This window comes from Platichthys flesus, chromosome 15, assembly GCF_949316205.1.
Source record: "Platichthys flesus chromosome 15, fPlaFle2.1, whole genome shotgun sequence".
NCBI classification, from domain to species: domain Eukaryota; kingdom Metazoa; phylum Chordata; class Actinopteri; order Pleuronectiformes; family Pleuronectidae; genus Platichthys; species Platichthys flesus.
Genome location: NC_084959.1, coordinates 10,816,972 through 10,835,573, shown reverse-complemented (window position 1 = coordinate 10,835,573; position 18,602 = coordinate 10,816,972). Strand labels below are relative to the sequence as shown.

At 40.8% G+C, this 18,602-nt stretch overlaps 3 protein-coding genes across 3 annotated transcripts; 1 reads left to right on the top strand and 2 right to left on the bottom strand.

Annotated features, from left to right (window-relative positions):
* Window positions 1-745: 745 nt before the first annotated feature.
* ilk (integrin-linked kinase) lies at window positions 746-8,498 on the bottom strand. Its single transcript, XM_062406896.1, has 13 exons — window positions 8,393-8,498; window positions 7,419-7,580; window positions 4,944-5,109; window positions 4,753-4,848; window positions 4,540-4,636; window positions 4,362-4,445; window positions 4,187-4,272; window positions 3,985-4,094; window positions 2,153-2,280; window positions 1,935-2,056; window positions 1,724-1,823; window positions 1,371-1,501; window positions 746-1,270 (listed from the first exon to the last, which is right to left on the bottom strand). The coding sequence occupies exons 2-13, from the start codon at window positions 7,505-7,507 to the stop codon at window positions 1,121-1,123; spliced, it is 1,359 nt and encodes a 452-aa protein (XP_062262880.1). The 5' UTR covers window positions 7,508-7,580; window positions 8,393-8,498; the 3' UTR covers window positions 746-1,120.
* Window positions 8,499-9,704: 1,206 nt separating this feature from the next.
* timm10b (translocase of inner mitochondrial membrane 10 homolog B (yeast)) lies at window positions 9,705-11,973 on the bottom strand. Its single transcript, XM_062406931.1, has 3 exons — window positions 11,708-11,973; window positions 11,519-11,614; window positions 9,705-11,014 (listed from the first exon to the last, which is right to left on the bottom strand). Exons 1-3 carry the CDS (start codon window positions 11,732-11,734, stop codon window positions 10,352-10,354), a joined length of 786 nt encoding a protein of 261 aa, XP_062262915.1. The 5' UTR covers window positions 11,735-11,973; the 3' UTR covers window positions 9,705-10,351.
* A 1,349-nt stretch (window positions 11,974-13,322) lies between these two features.
* On the top strand, window positions 13,323-18,273 carry LOC133969211 (hepatic and glial cell adhesion molecule-like). Its single transcript, XM_062405523.1, has 7 exons — window positions 13,323-13,451; window positions 15,158-15,499; window positions 16,233-16,514; window positions 16,619-16,712; window positions 16,846-16,916; window positions 17,026-17,114; window positions 17,495-18,273. The coding sequence occupies exons 1-7, from the start codon at window positions 13,325-13,327 to the stop codon at window positions 17,639-17,641; spliced, it is 1,152 nt and encodes a 383-aa protein (XP_062261507.1). The 5' UTR covers window positions 13,323-13,324; the 3' UTR covers window positions 17,642-18,273.
* Window positions 18,274-18,602: the final 329 nt, after the last annotated feature.

The following is an 18,602-nucleotide window of genomic DNA, read 5'->3' as shown; positions in this document are numbered from 1 at the left end:
AAATGCCTCTGCCAATCGGTAAAGTTTCAGTTTAATAATCACTTAATATTTGTCCAAGTGACAACTAGTCAAAGTTTGAAGCAATTCCCTACAAGCAGACATGAGACATCAGGTTCAAGACCATGTTCGAAAAACCAAAAACATGTTTGTAAGCCCACTGTGACCTTGACCTTCGAACTCCAACAACCAAAATCGAATCAGTTTGTAATTGTGTTCAAGTGAATGTTTGTACCACATGTGAAGAAATTTGGTCAAGGTTGTTGAGAGGCATAAATAGGATGTGTTTTGATTAATAACTATGATAACTTATAATTAATTTGCCATAAAAGATTGTAAAATTTGCTTGTGTCCCTTAATTAATCTGCATCTGCACCAACATTTAATGGGTCCTTTACCGGCCCAGGAAACATCCCTTCACCAACTTTGGTGAAAATCCATTCAGTAGATTCTGCTTAACGTTGGAAGAAAACAAACTCATGGACAAGAAACTCCTTTCAGACATTTGATTTGCTTTCATAGAGCATGAGAACTGAGCTTAGAGGTTTACTGTTACATAAAAAAGTTATATTTCTCAAGTAGTTAGAGCATTATCATAGTGCCATCTTGTGGCCTTCTTCACAGGATAGAGATCACTCAGTTTCAAACTCCATCCAGTGATGAAAAGCAAGATAACATACCTGAACATTATCCAGCCGGCTAACCATTGTTCGGAGGACGATGATATCCTCAAATAAAACAACGAGGGTTTGTCATAAATATAAAATATTTATTGCATTGGCATTTGTTGATGTGTATAAAAGCAGTGTTTCTATACACATGTCTTTGGATCAGTCTCTAAGCAATTGTGCCTGACATATCGCTGAATACAATCCACACTGGACTTAAAGGCTCAAGAGCATTTCAATTCATGATATAATAAAAGAGCTCAGAGATACGCTAAAGAACATTTATACCTCAATTTTAAATTATACACCAGAAGCAGATTTGAATTGTGTGGCTGAAGTGGTCTCTGACATTATTTACAGCAGCTTAGCGGATACATGACTGAAGTGATATACGAGTGGTTTGATGATTACAAAAATACATAATAGCAGGAGAGTACATGTTGCAGCCGATGCCTTCACTTGTCTTGCATCTTCTCCAGGATGGGGACGATCATGTCGAACTTGGGTCTCTTGGCCGGGTCTTCGTTCATGCAGAGCCTCATAAGTTTACAGATGTGAGGGGAAATCCCCGGAGGAATAGTGGGCCGGAGACCCTCGAGGGCCACCTGGGAAAAGGGCGGAAGTCAAAAAGTTTTGAAACACACAGACAAGGATGTGAATACTGTGCATACGCCTGTGGGTGGAAACACTTTGCACCCCGATTACCTTCATGCCAATCTCCATGTGTGAGAGGTCAGCGAAGGGCACCTCCCTGGTGACCAGCTCCCATAGCAACACCGCAAAGCTCCACATGTCACCAGATCTCCTGTTGATGTCTTCAGGCCTCTTCTGCAGCGCTGAGGACAAAACAGAGAGGGAAGTGGAAAACCATGAATATGACTGGACAACTCACAGGGTTTATTTGTATCCTGTAACCCGGGCGACACACCATATGGACACAGCATGGTTAAGAATAAATTATAGAGCTGAGGATGTTTTTAAATGCATGACTCATTTATGGGGAACATGAAGTGGACGGGAGTGAGAAGGGCGAAGTGGGAAAAAAAAAAGAAGAATACCTTCAGGGGCCATCCATGCTGGAGAGTACATACGACCCGGACACTGGAAGGAGAACTTTGCATCCGCCATGCTTAACCTGGCTGTCATGTCCTCATCAATCTGCAGGGGAATCACGTCAGCTTCAGACTGGGTAGTGGCACTAATAGACTAAACTCTTTTAGGCCCCGTTCAGACCTGGTATTAATGTCCGTCCTCAACGACAGCACTCACCATGATATGCTTACTGTTGAGGTGAAGCCGGGAAACCATTGGTTCTAAGGTGTGGAGGAAAGCCATACCGCTGGCAATGTCCAATGCAAACTTCACTGCTTGGTTCTGGTCGACCACCAAAGCTGAGGAAGAGGAGGAGGATATAATTAAACCAGAAAGACAAGCAGAGAGTGTGATGGGTTTAACTTCCATTTCCATTCCATACTTGATTGACTTACTGGTGCCCTGATGGAGGATGTTGTAGAGGGATCCGTATGGCATGTAGTGGGTGATGATGATGGGGTGAGGAGAAGGAGGCGCCTGACAAGCCCCAAGAACAGGCAGAATGTTTGGATGAGAAAAGATCCTACGGAGACGCAAAGGACAGAAAGTGTGTGTGGTGTTAAAAAAAGAAGAAAAAAAGAAGATTTCTATATTCTGCGAATAGGGAAGTCTTTCTCAGCTGATTAGGAAGGAAGAGGAAACCCGTTTAAAAAACAACAAGACGAGTAGAAGCTTTTTCTAAAGAGAAAGAAGGAAGTTCTGACAATTCATACGACTTTTCACCACATCTGTTACAGCTGAGGGCCTTAAAGACTTCCCTTTAATCAAGAACCTTATGTGCAATATACTTTCTGTTTACAGTATCTTATCATACACCATCTCTGTTATATTATGTCATTTATTAGTGTGTGCAATTCAATTCCGTTGCATGCAATATCCACATGTCTGTTTGTACCATATTTATCTACATATTCCTTTATTTTCTACTTAAGATAGCCTTTATTCCTACTTAGGAAACCAACAGCATTCCATATTACAGTTGTGTGATAAATGCAATGTAAGTTTGTTCTGCTGCGCACTTATTTTATGACTGGTTTGAGTCAAACATAAAATCTTGAATTGCAGTATGGGATCACACTGCCAAGCCCTTCCAGCTGCACACTGTTCTGCACTCCCTGAAAAGCATTCTCTCACTCGGCCTGTTCAGACTCTTCTCTGTCCCTGTCCTTTTAAGGTTTTGTATCAAGGTTTCATTTCACTTTCTTCTCTTTTTTTCAAGATTACTCAACAAAAACAACACAACAGATTTCCCAAAGATTTCATGGATAGGAATTGAGCTGGATAAATGTGCCGTCAGCCTTTGCTGGGGAATGCGCTTTATTGCAGCACTCTAGTTTTATTCTCTGATTGATTTTTGATTCACTAGATCTAGTGGGGGGGCTATTTCTCTGATAATACATATGACACAATCTTATGAGTAGCTTATTTGAGATATGCACAATGCACAACAATTGTTCCCTGAATGCAGTCAATCTGTCTGAACCTGCTGGTATGAGTTCACTTTCTTCATTAGAAAAAACTTAAATTATGTTTTTATTTTATGTAGAAAAATGTGTTCATTTATTTTTTCATTTATTTACCAAATTAGCGTTTTTTCTTTTTAATATTTAAAATATTTTCTGGTTAAACCATAACATATCACGCATCATGTTTTTTTTGTATGTATCGGCCGACATACATTTTTCAATCCCTAAAATAAGCAATAATTTTATTGCTTATTATATAAGCAATAAATTGTGTAGATTATATCAACACGGGTCATTGCAACACTTACCAACATGATTCAAAATAAGGTTTCATTTAAGCTGTGATGAATTTAATTTCACTTCATGCCGGCCCTCATGTTTACTAACAGCGGGATGTTTGTGGGATTTTTTTTTCCGCAGTCAAGCAGAACACATGACACAGTGAAAACAGAGCCAAGAAATACTTCCCCACACCACCAACCACAACCCATTCTTTTGACCTCAAACAATTACAAACTCCTCCGCCCTTTGCAAAGATCCCACCTTCTCTCTGACCTCAATCAGCAGCAATCAATCACATGCAACCTCACTTTAGCGCTGTATTTATACCCGGACATGAGTAGAGAGGAGGATCCTGCCGAGCCAAATGCATTAGCCTCAGTTTCTGCAAGCAAACAGATTGTGTGGCACTTTACCCCCATTACGCCCATAAAATGCAACCTGACGTCTCTATACAGGAAACACTGTTAAGGGCCAGAAACCTGAGTTTGGGATGCTCCTCGTTGAAGTCTCTGCTCTTCCTGGTGGTCCAGTCTCTCACCTGCAGCACCTTGACCACGATCTCGTCCCCCTGCCACCGACCCTGCCATAACTGCAGACACAGCACACAGTGTGGGCAACAACACAGGGGCTGAAAGAGTTCTAAAAAAGACTGACACACACACACAGCAGAGTGCCACCGACCTCTCCAGACTGGTTTTCATTGATCTTTGCCAGGAGAGAGAGCTGCTTGAAATCAATACCAGCCTGCTTGTTGAGGGTGCCATTACCTGAAAGAGCGAAAACATGAATAATGAATCAAATGTCTTGATTGGATACGCTGATTAATTTCTTTTTTTATGAAACGCCTGCTGCTCACGAGGTCGTGTTCGCATGGTGCCCTTCCAAAAGGTTTCCTTATAGGGGACTTTGGTCAAACTCTGGCCCATTTTCTCTGCCTTTTCTATAAAACAAACACAAAAGATGTTTCATAATAAAATAAAGTGCAATTTTTTTGGCCTGTGAATTTGTTAAAATGTCGACAAATGCCCTCTGACCTTGAAGCAGCTGCCTGAGGTGGGGCTTGGCCTTATCCAGAGGTGTCTGTCCATACCTGTTACACGTACACACCTGTGCACCACTGGACATCAAGTCCTAGGATAGAAAGAGGGGGTTCAACCATGTTGTGTACTGACATTTCTCCCCACAAGAGGGCCCTTTTTTAGCCAACAGATTGTTTGTCTGTGTGTGTGTGTGTGTTTGCTTCGCACCTCTGCAACCTCATCCTGACCCCAAAAGCAGGCGTAGTGGAGCGGTGTGTTTCCATGTTCGTTGACTGTACTCGGGTCTGCTTTGCACTGAATCAGCTAACAAACACAGGATGTAATGTTAGAAAATGGACAAAGTCAACAGCGTTTCTCAACACAGATGATCCCAAACTATACGTCTGACTTGTGCGTACCTTAGCCACGATGTCCCTGTGTCCGTGGCTGGAGGCGAGATGCAACGGCGTGTCATCTCCGCGGTTCATTACGTTTATGCGAGCGCCTCTCATGATGAGCATGTCAACAACGCCGCTCCTCCCTTCCCTGCATGCCCAGTGCAGGGGGCTGAAGCCGTGGTCGTCACTACAACACACAAGACGCACAAAGGGAACGACAAGCAAAGACGGACAAATCCAAGAATTAGTCGCTCAGCAATCTTGGCCTGACTTGGATAATGACACTTTAAAGGGGTAGTTCCCCGAAAAAGGACATTTCACTCATTATCTTATGAGCACTATGGGTGAAGTGTTTGAGTGCACGAAACACTTTTGGGGTTTCAGGGGTAAACAGCGTTGCAGCCAAGTTTAATACGAATGGTGACCCCTTCTTCAAACAGAAAAAACAACAGTAAAAAAAACATGAAATGCCTCCAGACTGCTCCTGTGTGACACAGCATAATTTACACCATGTTTTTAGCCTTAATGTTCACTTCAAACATTTTGGCAAAAAAGTTGAAGAATTGGTCACCATTTACTTCAATTGTATTTGATTTGGCTGCAACACTGTTTACCCCTGAGACTCCAAAAGTGTTTTGTGTCCTCAAACACTTCACCCATCCCTCCATAGGTATAGTGGTGAGGAGATAATGAGTGAAATTTCATATCTGGGTGAACTATCGCTTTAAAGTCAAAAGAGGACATGCTTGTTACTTTGAGGCGAAAGTTAGTGAGACCTTAAGCAAGTATCAGCTGACAAAATACTATCTGTGTGGTTGTCTCTGTGACACACAGGTTCTGACACCCACTACCTACCAGTCTTTATTTAGACATTTTTTAGCACATGCTTCCTCTCCCTGCCTGCAGCCTGTACCCATCTGACAACCGGCTAGGAGGTAAATATGTCTGCACAAGCTGGAATGCCTGGTAACATATATATATATATAAAGACACCAACACACAGACGGTGTACACCGCGCTGCCACGGTCCACATGGAGCCAAACCATCACCTACATGCCACGGGGCCCTTCACCCAGCTGAGTGCTTTACATGAGATGACCCCCACAAGGCAGCTGCCATGGCCTCTCGCAACTCCCCGCAAAGCCACAGAGTCTACACTGCACTTAACAATAAAACTGAACGGGGCTGTGGGGAGAAGCTGCAGCCCTAGCTCACACTGAAGTGAAACAGCAGTTAGTCACATTCCCTGTCGATTCTGTTCCACAGACAATTTGCAGTCTGTGCTATAATAAGCAACAGGGAGAAAAAAGCTCAGGAATGACAGAGCAGAAAATACTCAGAGGGATCCTCAGCTTATGAGTTTTGTGTCTACCTGTGTTGTTTTGCTTCTTTGGGGGGGATCTGAAATTGCAGTTCTTACTCAGACACATTTATTTCCCTGTATGAAACACATAATTGGATTCTCTGAGAGAAATATTTCACACAGTTGAGCGTCCTCAGTCAAAGCAGGCCTCCCTCCAGCATAATGACTGGTCTCTCAGATGTTTATGTGGGACTGCAGCTCTGTCAGCGAGGGCCTGGCCCTGTATGGAAGTTGAAGAGAGGAAATGGTCTTGGCTGCTGCGTGGTTGGCCAGCAGCTTCACAGCCCTCAGAGTCAACGTCAACAAACTGCACATATATGGCCTGGCCCAAGAATGAGATAACCACGTCATGAGATCCTCTAGCTCCTCTGCAGCGAGGAAATTATGGAAACAGGCAGGAAAAAAAATATACATATCCCTAATAATTTAAAACTAAATCCATTCTATCTATCAATTGCTTGTATTTTAGAAAAATTATGTTTAAAAAAAATGTGTTACCGGACACAGGGGAACAACTATAAAGTGGTTATTTTGTCTGAACAACAGTATAAAACCCCAGTTATTGAATTTAAAACAATTATTATATTATCAAATGGGCAATTGGTAAATGTTCTGCCATCAAAGATTAAAGGAGCCCTTCAATCTGAAGTCTGTAGGACCAGATTTGGGTAATATTTTCTTGTCTGAGTCACTTACGTCATCACACAACCACTATAAATCACCCACTGCTTTTATACACACACACACACACACACACACGTTTTTGGGCTATGACATCATATGGGGAGAAATCCAAGAAGAAAGGGGGGAAAAAAGTACAAACTGGGCTGGAATTACTGTTCAGCAGTATGTGGAGTGGCTGGGCACAATATGGAAACTATTTGAAGCAGGGATCACAGACACACACATACACACACACACCAGCACAGAATCCCTCACCTACCATACCAAATGTGGTACGTCTGCTCCTCCGATCATTAGAAACTGCACTCCCGGCTGTTATTGCACAAACTGACATCACTACACAGCAAGAGCCTCACATCCATGAGGAGACACAGGCAGCTGGTGCCACTGCAGTCAAAGCTTTGTGTATAGATCTGAGTGAGGTGTGTGCAGGTATACATCCCCTCACCCCAGGTTGAGGTCATTCTCTGTGTTGTCCAACCACAGGCGAACAGCCACTGAGTTCCCCTCCCGACACTGCGTGAAGATGTCATCCATGGTTAGGCAGCTGGTGCCCCCTCTTGACTCTTTGCTCTTTTTTTTATCTCTGTCAGGATCAGGAGCATGAAGCCTGAAATAAAAAGTGTTGAACAAAGAATCTTGTTATAGTTTGTTTCAGATTCATTTTTTGTCGTGCCATCTTTTTTTCCCCAGGGGGCTGAAGGTGAAAGAAGGTAAACAGACAAACCATTGTCAGTGTCTTATGAGCCTTATTGGCTGAGTTAATGTCCATGAGGAGAGAATAATGTGTGATAAAAATAACAATTCATGATAATGATAATAGGAACACTAGAATAACAAGAAGAAGAATATTAACCTTTAACCCATATTAACCATTTTAACAATTGTTTTTCTTGTTGTGAAGCAAGCTGTATTTTGTGCTTAAAAGTGCTCTATAAATAAAGTTATTCTTAGTAGTTATTAAGAACATTCACATTAATACTACTACTACTACTGCTACTAAGAATAAGAATAAGAAAAATAACAATAACAATAACAATAATTGACAAACAAAAATAAGAATGATAAGAGAAAGGAAATATGAATAACCAACAACATCTGTTAAAACCAGTGAAAACCGTTACCAGTCAGGCTTCAGGTTAATGTTACATTCCCATACATTCATCCCCATCCTATTTCTAAAGAGGTTCATTTCAACTTTAAGAAACCATGAAGCCTGAATATCAGCCTGAGGAACTAAAATAGTTTCACATCCCACATTTCCTCTCGGACTCGGAAGGACTGGCCTGTTCAAGGATCACTTGGAAATCTATTGTTAGAAAAAGTCAAAGTGAAGTTCATCCATAACCAAACCTGTTGTTCACAGGGAACACAAAGCTTCACCCCCCACAGATAAAAGAAAACCGCTGTGAATGATCTTACCAGCAGCTGAACGGTCGACTTCTTCTCCTCAGTTCCTTTTTTTCCCACCGTCGGTCGTCTCCTCAGATTTAAGGGAATGGTCGCTGAGTCCACGCCCCGATCCTCACTGTTGATGTGGGCTACTGCTGAGGAGCTACTGTCCCGGGACACCCACACAACCGCGCCCCCTGCTGGAGACAATGCGCTGACGCTGAACCCAGCATAGATATGGAACCCAGCAGCATGAGTAAATGTCACCTTGGAGTTTGTATGATTTATCTTTTTCTTCAATTTCTTCATTTTCTTCTTCTTCAACTTCTTCCTTTTTTCTTCTTCATCTTCATCTTCTTCCTTTTTCTTCTTCATCTTCAGCTTCTCAATTTTTTTCTTCTCGTCAACTTCTTCCTTTTCTTCTTCTCGTTATTATGGTAAAATTCCATTCATGTAAATTAACTGGGCTTTGTTGCATTTAACAAGGAGTTCATACAATATGTTCAATTTGACATCCTACAAAAAAAGAAGTGATCAAAACTATAACAGCTTGTTTGTTTGTTTTACTTTTAATTAAAGACCTCGCAATAAAATGCATTATTAATAAATTATTTCTGCCTATTCTTCGTTATCTTGATTTGTATATAATTAATTTTTACATATTCTTATTCAGCTTTTATATATTGTATATATTGAGGAATGTAAAGTGTCTGTTCAGTTTAATGATTTAATAACTGGTCATGATTGAGCAAAAATTCATAGTATAAACCTGAGAATTAATCTAAGAATATGACGTGTCACAATGGACCCTTTTGTAAACATATGGTGTGAAAGTTGAAAAATGAACTGCAGAAACATTGTAAAATGTATGTGATTATTTGACTTACCATCTTACTTATTTGCCTACCTTTAAGTATCCGACTTTAATAAATTCTCATTTCATACAGGTGTCAATCAATACTGATGTAAAGATCTAAGAGTAGACAATCGTAAATTGAATTATTCACTCCTTTTCATTTCCAACTGACATGTTAAAATGTCTTCCATGAAAAAAAACTATAAAATGAAGTTGCACTAATTCCATGTGCCACTGAAAATACTTCTTCTAATTAGTTCCTGAAAGTGACAGTAATCTCAATGGTTTTCTTATTATGGTGTGGCCATATTATCAAAACAATGGTTTGAAAGAACCATCAGAAAACTTTGTGGTGGATGAATGGAACCATTAAGAATCCTTTAAGATCGCTTATAGTGGTTCTGCTGTTGGATTAGAGAAAACATAACATGCACGGTGCAGAGGCAGGACATGATGTTCATGGACTGAATTCACACCCACAACACAGAGAGTACACGCTGCAGCCCACCGCTGCATTAGGACGTCCAGCGTAGAAGGCAGCCTTTAATTTTTGCAAACAGGAAATACAACATGTTTATAGTGGAGCATTTTAAATGAAGAAGAAAACTTGATTATAAGTGATAATAATCATTCTTGCTGTTGTCCTCATCTTCTCAACACCATCCATGCAGGCTTTTAAAAGTCCAGACTCAAGTCTAATCTGACCAGGACTCACCAATCCATGACTGCAGACTGGTCACTACCACTGCACAGACACACTCATATCAAGTTAGAACAAATGCAATCTTGTAATAGCTGCTTATAAAAAAACATAGAATTGTAATACAAGGGATTTCCCCTCTCACAAGTTGCCAGAGTCTGTATTGAGGTTTTCAAGTTAGTTTTGTAAAAACTAATTGTGAAAAAACACATTGTTAAAATATGATGTGAAAACCCAGAAATAAAGCAAATGCTCACACTGGAGAGAAATGGAGAGATTATATGACATGATTATATCATACAACTCTTTTTATATTCAACTATTCCTTTCAGCAATACAGAGAATAATATCACATTTGGGACGATCAGGGATGAGTAACTTGGCAGATCCAGGATGATTGTTGTGGGAGTTGAGATTCCACTCAGACTGGGAATCATAACTGGCCTGACGCAGGAGGAGCCTCTGGCGCTCTCTCTTGGCTCGACACAGTAGGTGCAGAGACAGTTGACACAGGCATGTCTACTGATAGTGAGGATGTTGAAGACGGCATTAACACAGGCATTGGGCTCACTGACTCAGTTTGGACACCGGCTACAGGCAGCTGTGGAGAGACTGCTGTAAAAGACGGTCCACTGGCAACTTCATTAAATAATGGAAGATTCATGGCTTCAGTTGCAGGTGTGAGAGGAGTGGCTGCTGAGAAACTGACTTCTGTGGCTGCAGTGGGTTTGGATAAAGCAGCATCCAGCTCAAAAGGAATATCTAACCCTGACGGCTTCATGACTGAGCCTTGTGCCTCTAGTCCAGCATCAGTCGCTAAAGGGGGTAACAGTGCAGGTATTTGTGGGGGTAGAGACGCGGCGAGGGGGATTTGAGATGCTGATGAGGCCTCTGCGGCAGGAAGCTCCAGAGATGCGGCAGGAAGCTCCAGGGATGCAGCAGCGGCTGCCTCGGCGGCTTTGACGTTCTCCGCAGCCTTGCTCTCCATCTCGTCCATCCGCCGCTGCATCATCCGAGGCATCAGCTGCACGTAGGCGCCCATCATGCGGTGGTTAGAGCGAATCAGCTTCCCCGCACAGCTGTCCAGGCAGCGCTCCTGAACAGACAACACCAGGTCATGAGTCCATTTCTACAGAGTTTGAAAGGGACCAATTTTGCAAACCTAACCCACCAGACCCGACCGGTTACCAGATATTCATACTATGGACACACCACTGGCTATTTTTGTCATTACGTGATCCATTTTGATGCTCCAGCTAGTTCACTGTCTGTAGTGACAGTTATTTAGGTTCTTTACTTTTTTGCGGAACCTGGAAACATTTCCAGTGTCGTTTTGGCAGATTGCAGTGCGTGTATGTATTTACATGTGTTGTGATTTTTTGCAGCAAGATGTATTCTGAGTTTGCCAGAGCTTTTTCTATTGGCATGTGGTTTCTTTAATTGCAGTGAGTTGAGCCCTCTCGGCCACCGTAACATAGGCTGTGACGTGCTGCTCATGAGTCAGTATACTTCTGGCCATGCATCAGGAGGTAAAGGGATCAGAAACACAGGAAAGCAGCCACAACGAGTCGAGCACATAAATCTGTTGCGGTGCTGGTACCTCGTCCATCGTGAGGCTCCTGTAGTTGAAGTTGCTGCTGCAGCGCTGGAAGCAGGCTTCGGTCATCCGGTTGTAAACCATCAGGAAATCCCGCAGCTATAAGACACAAACACGCTCCAACTCAACATTTAACACGTTCAAGGACAAATTAACTCGGCGGAGCTGCCAGTGGAAGGTCATGTGACTTACGTTTCTGATCTGTGCCTCCGCTTCCATCGCTGCTCCGTCCGGTTAGCTGGTTAGCTAGAATGCTAATGTGACAGCAGTGCAGCTACAGAGTTGTGTTGTTCCCGTGTCTGCGGTGAATGAAGACTCAAAATCCCGCAACATGTAGTTCACATGTCAGACTTCACGCACAGATTACAAACACACATGAAGACGTTGAGGAAGTGGATTGACATGGCATGACATTCACATGCTGGCCGCCATGTTTGAAACAAAGATCGTCAACGCTCGGTAAGAAGGTTGCCTACAAAATAAAAAAAAAGACACTCCCTTTCCGGTTCGCAAAACTACAAGTTTAGCCTGAACTGGTATTTAGTTACAGCTGACCATTCTTTAAAAGTGAAAAAATACATATTGTTTATCTGCTTCTAATATAGCATAATATACATTATTCTATTATAACATAATATATTATAATATAATATAATATATTTTTTTGCCCACATTTGCATTTTTTTATGCAGCCAAATATTAACAACAGTAACATTCCGTTTATTAGGGCCCGAGTACTGACTGTACTCTGTTTTTCAGGAAAATGAATTGGCTTTTTAGGGCTTTAACATGATGAAATTCTTACCAAAATTTTCAGAAAATTAGAAAGAGGTGAAAATTTACTTTTCATTTTTTTCTGTTATTTATTTATAAATTTCTACCACAGAGGTGAACTGCGCACATACTGCGTGGACTTTGCAGGATTCATTTAATTTTATTTAATTTAATCTTTTTTTTTTCTTTTTTTTTTTTCTTTAGATATTGTAAGATATTGTGCAATTAATAGGTGGTTTGAAGTTCTGCCAAATTTAGGGGCTCAGTATAAAGCCAAGAACACTTTGGCATGCAGATGGGGAAGAGTGGGATTTCAACCCCCAACCTTCTGGATGGAGAACAACCACTTTACCCACTAGGCCACACCACCTGCTCATTCCCATGAGAAACTAATCACAGTGAGAAGATGGAGAAATTATTGTGTGTGTGTGTGTCTGTGTCATTCTATGCTGCTTTTGATTCACATTGCAGAGAAAACCTTTGTATTTTCTACTTTACTACATATATCTGACAGCCTTGCTTAAAAGTTACCTTTACATTTTTGGATTTTTAGATACTGGATAATTTAATATGCTTTAAAACCCTATTGTTCGAGAATAACCCAGTAGTTTCCAACCTTGGCTTCTGACGCCTTACAAGAATCATAGTGTGGGACACATTTAATTTAATATAATTCTGAAAATTCGCTAGTTGATCTCATTTACAATGATATTGCCATTCATCAGTAAAGTGCGAAAGCAAAAGGCATAAAAAGGTTTCCACTAAGTACAAATTAATATCAACAATGAACAAATCAAAATTTCTCTGGTAAAACACCATCGATCATTTCATACTGTGGGGTAATGGACACTGAATCAACTTATGATAAACTTTTGTTTATGAATCTATCCCATAGCTACAATAAAAGTAAAGAAACATGGAGACACATGCACTTTTGTCCTGTTTCTGCAGTGTCTTTTGAGAACAGCATGTACTCAGTCCCTGCAGAGCCTGAATGACTGACTGTGTCCTCTGTCCTGCTCACAGCCACAGATTATGCTGCTTGTCTGGGAGGAAAACAAAGCTCAGAGACCAAAGATGAAGTCAGAGAAGGAGGCTCCTTCGAAAGCCAAAATAATTTCCCAAATCGTTCTGCTCGTGTCTCTCGTTCTCTTCAATTCAGGTACGTTGCATTTCTTATTTAGAATTTGCTACATAGTGGTATTAAAATTTGATGCTGTTATTCTTAATCAATCACAGCGTTTTGCCTCACAATGGTGGTACGTTTCACTTGCATGTTAATGAAATCACAGTTTATAATATAGCAAATTGCTAACAACTAATGACGATGTGTTGAAATCTGGTTCCCATTTTATTTAGTTCATTTACTTTTTAGTATGAGGGAATCATGAAATTGAAGTTAGTAAATATAATATTTTAACTACAGATTTCCAGGACTGGGAAACCTCCTCGTCTTTATTACTAGCAAGTATTTGGAGGGATTGCAAACAAAACGATGTAACAGAATTGTGGTTTTAAAGTTGCATACTTAATATACATACAATTTACTTACAGGTTTATGCTAATGTCTTCGTTGTTATTATGTGTAATAACTTACAATGAATTATAGCATAAGAAAAATTGTTAAATAGACAACTCTTTGAAAACTGCACATTGTAGACATAACAAAGGTAGTATTTGTTACTGGGGTATTTGATTACATCAGACTCTGTGGGTGTTTTTGTATCCAGCCTTTGCAAGTATCACAGTAATCCTGCCTTCATGCTGTTAGAGAAGCAGTTTTCAGATGTTCAGTTATTTTCAGCTGTGGCTGAGTTTTATCTCTGTGCTGCTATTGTTGTGGCACCAGAGTCACCGAGCTGCTCTGTTTCTGCCAAGCTAGCATGACATCTGGATCCCTCGCAGTGCTCGGTTCATGAACTGCCAGGGAGGAAATTTGAACAAACAATCCTCACTTTTGTTGACTCATGCTTGCCCATCCCATGGACTGACAGCTGTTACTGCTGTAATGTGGATGTGCTGTGTAAACTGGCTCCAGCAAACAGCAGCGATGGGGCGGGATGCACCCACTAGCTATAACTCCATTACCCACTGTAGTTGAAAAATCAAAAACACAGATATGCACAGTAAATAACGATGACCATTAACATCTTGCAACTGTTAATAATGATTGTGCTATTGCAACAAGTTGTTGAAGTATATGTTGCAGGTCATTCTATTATGTTGTCGGCCCCACATACTGTATATCAATGACTCTAGGCTTGAGAGAGTACACTTCGTTGTGTTGTCAGACACACTAGTGTCTAGGTTTTTGGAGTATTGTTGTGTTTTGAACGTGTAATCAACTTACCCCAGTTTCAAAGACCTGATGAGTCCTTATCCTTATCCTCCTTTCGATAAATCAGGATATACAACCTGAACGTCCCTGATAGAAAACAGAATTCTATTGCCTGTCAACATACTATCCAGCTTTAAACAACATTTCATGTTGACTGAGATGTGTAGGAAATCAGGGCACACTTGCAGGAACACAAGTCTGCATACTCTTATTATCATGTACAAAAGGATATGAATAATCAGGAAGCCATAACCTGAATATTATCAAAAACATTAAAAGGATCAAAAGCATGCGTAGACACACTTTTATAATGCTAAACAGTGCTACTGGCACCACAAACTAAATTACCTAAATAGTTACAGTTTTGCCTTTGTAATGAAGAGTTCAGTAGAGATGCAGGAGGGTTATTGTTTCATAGAGTATCGGCATTCAATACAACTTCTACTAGTCATCACAATGACATTAGTTGAGCTATATATTGAAATTGTGTGGATATGAAAATCTAACACAGGAACCTCTCTTCTCTCCAGGTGAGGTGTTGGCCGTGAACATGACGATCCCCAACTCTCTGATCAGAGGTTCAGTTGGAGGAGAGGCCGTTCTGTCCGTCTGCTACAGTAGTTTCAGCCTTGACCTCCCAGTAATCAAGTGGCAGCTCAAGAGGGAAAAGTCTATCACTGTCGTCCAGTCAATCGGAACCGACATTATCGGAACCCTCAGACCTGAGTATCGTGACCGCATCCTTGTGTTTGAGAACGGGACTCTGCTTCTCCACAACCTCAGACTGTCTGATGATGGGAAATATGACGTGGAGATCTCGATCACTGATGACACTTTCACAGGAGAAGGTGGCATCACACTCTCTGTGGATGGTAGGAGGACAATTTTTTACTGTTCAATTCTGTGAGGGTATTGCCAGGGTACAATCACATCTCCTTGGTGTGCACCTTTGTTTTAGTAAACATCTATCTGACTTAGTTTGAAGATTGTTGACTCGACTGACTGAGCTCTGGTGGAAGCTTTTATAATGAAAATAAAATAAGGCCTAAGCTGTAGCCTTGGTGTACACCAGAGGAGAGAGTTGGCAAGAGAGGATGAACAAATATCAGTCATATGTAAAACTGAGGTGTATTGCAGATAAGAGTTAAACCATCACTACAGCCAACATTAAAACTTAATGAACAGCACTGTGAGGATAAGGAACGGAGATAGAAATCTGAAATAAGTCATGTTCCAGATTTTAGAACTAGGTTTAGGTTTTGAATTAAAGGCTTAATGACGTCATACTTGAAGAAAGATAGAATATAACAAAAAATCAGTGTGGATTACTGGTCATAATTATTTATATTAGAAAGATATCAGTAATTAGTGTTGAGCTTCCATCTTATTCCTGCAAAGTAGCCACAATATGGTTAGAACTATGTATTAAACACAATTGTATTAGAAACAAATATCCACAGTTTTTTTTATATTATTCTGTCTGATGGGATGTCTTTTAGATCTTGAGAGACATCTAATCATGTGCATCAGAACATTATGTTTACTTTCCTGTTTTTGTCGATATACATGTTAAAAACGTATTGATCTACTGTCACCTGTACCCAGAACCTATATCGAGGCCCTACATCCACATGGAGTCTTCATCAGTGCTGGAGCTCAGTGAAAATGTCATCCTCAACTGCTCCCACGACAACGGAACCAGGACCACATACAAGTGGTTCAAAGGCGGAAAGCCACAGACCAATGAGACAAGGTTCATCTTGTCACCTGACCAGAAGCTCTTGACCATAAAACGGGTGTTGATGTTAGATGACGACATCTATAGCTGCACAGTGGAAAATCCTGTGGGGAATGGGACAAGTCTGCCCATCAGACTGACTGTCTACAGTATGTGATACTATTATGGTTATCAGTAACATTGTGTTACCAACTGTCTATACATTTCTGTTCAAGCTGATATTCAGTGGCTGTAATCTTGAATATCCAAACAGGAAGAAGTTCCCTTTATATCATTCTTTCCACTGGTGGCATCTTCCTGGTCATCACCTTGTTAACAGTGTGTGCCTGCTGGACACCTTCCAAAAAGTAAGAATTGCTATTCAGCATTTAAATCAAGCCTAAGTAGTGTCCGATGGATTTTAGACACACATGTCTGGAGGGCAAATAAACAAAATCATGACTCAACATTAATGCATGGTTAACATTTTGTCTCTATCAGGCGAAGACACCCACCTGGAAAGCCTCTCAGCTTGTATGACCTCTCTAACCGCCCAAGAATCAAAACCAGAGGTACGATAGTGTTGTAATAAATTAATAAGCCACAAGGATGACAATTGATGAAACCATAAATCAAGTGATCTGAGTGAATGACTGTTCAATATTTTGTGCTTTTCCACAGATATTGTGCTTCCAAAATCGAAAGAGCATAACGGAAATGGAGTAAATGCAGTAAACGCAGTAACGTCTCTTTACATCCTGCAGCAAAAGGTAACTGGTTTTATTTGATTCTCTGATTTGCAAACGTTGGGAAGACAAAAAATCTGCAGGAATTTTAGCTTTCTGTGGAGGGTGGGATTTTCTTTACAGCGTGGAGATTTTTCTATATGGCAAAATCAATCTGGGAACTACAAATGTAGAGTTTGGCTTTTTGCCCCTGGGTAATAGTGGTAATTGTTACAATGCACAGTGGGTTATATGTTAAGATTTCACAATGTACAGAACCAAAGGTGAGACATTTATTGTCAAACTTCCAACAGGATATTGAATGTGGACAGTGAGGGCTCATGAATCTAGAATCAATAGATACTCTACTACTAAATGAAAACTGTTAAGCTGCATATGGGCTGAATTCACCCTGTGTTTTGAAGGATCCCTCCACGGATGACTCATCCAGCAACAGTATTGGCTCTCCTGAACATGACGAACCACCACGTTACACCAGTTACCTCAAGCCCACCAGTTCACTCAACAAGTACCCAGGCTCTCCCGACCGCTCCTCCCTCAAGTACACATGAAGATCACTTTCACCTCTTCATGTCACAGCAACTGGGAGGTCGGACTGGCCTATCAGATACTTCTCCTGGCAGCAACTTCCTGCAAATCCACCCCCCCCCCCCTATGGAGAATATCTGAAAACCATCAACTAGGGTTTTACAATACCATTCGTGCCTGATGACTTTAAATTATATTGTAACTTAAAGAGCGGTTGCTGGGTCAGAGGCACAGCCCACACAGGGGAATGTGAATGCGGTGTGATATGACTCAAGGTTTTAAATAGCTTCAGAGACTTTGTTTGGGTTTACCACATTATACCATCATTTACCAGATCTACAAATTCCAAACTTTGGCAAACAGCATGACGCCTTCATGAAGCTAACACTGGGTTTGTTGTTTGCTAAGATCAAATTCATAAGAACAAACCCTGAGAAATACTGTTCTGTTATCGTGTCGAGTGTGATATTCTCTTAAGTGTTCAGTGAAATTCAGCAGTAGCCTTGTAATTTTGTGTGATCACTGTTTTAGTTTTACTAGATGACTTAATACCATTGTGAGGACAGACAAGAGCACATTAAAGGAGGTGACGTGGTTTTTAAATTTTATATGAATTGTAATAAAACGTGAAATTCTCCAAATAAAGAGTGATGAGAAAGTGTTTCTGCTCCTGCAAAGTTTCCTTTCATCTTTATATCTTTCCTCGGGGGTGCTTCTGTGGGATTTTTATTAGTTCAGGTTGGATAGATGAAGAGAAAACTATTTTCAGTGATGCAATTTAAATTCAATTTTTTAACGGTTGACTTGAATCATAAAATGTGACCTTTGATAGCTCAGCTGGTAGAGCGGAAGACTGTAGGAGTGTAATATCAGTAATCATTAGTTCGACGGTTCAACTCCGGCTCGAAGGAAGTGCTTTTCATTTCCATGAGTCTGCTCAGCTTACATGAGGCAATTCGCCTGGACCAAAACAAATTATAAAGA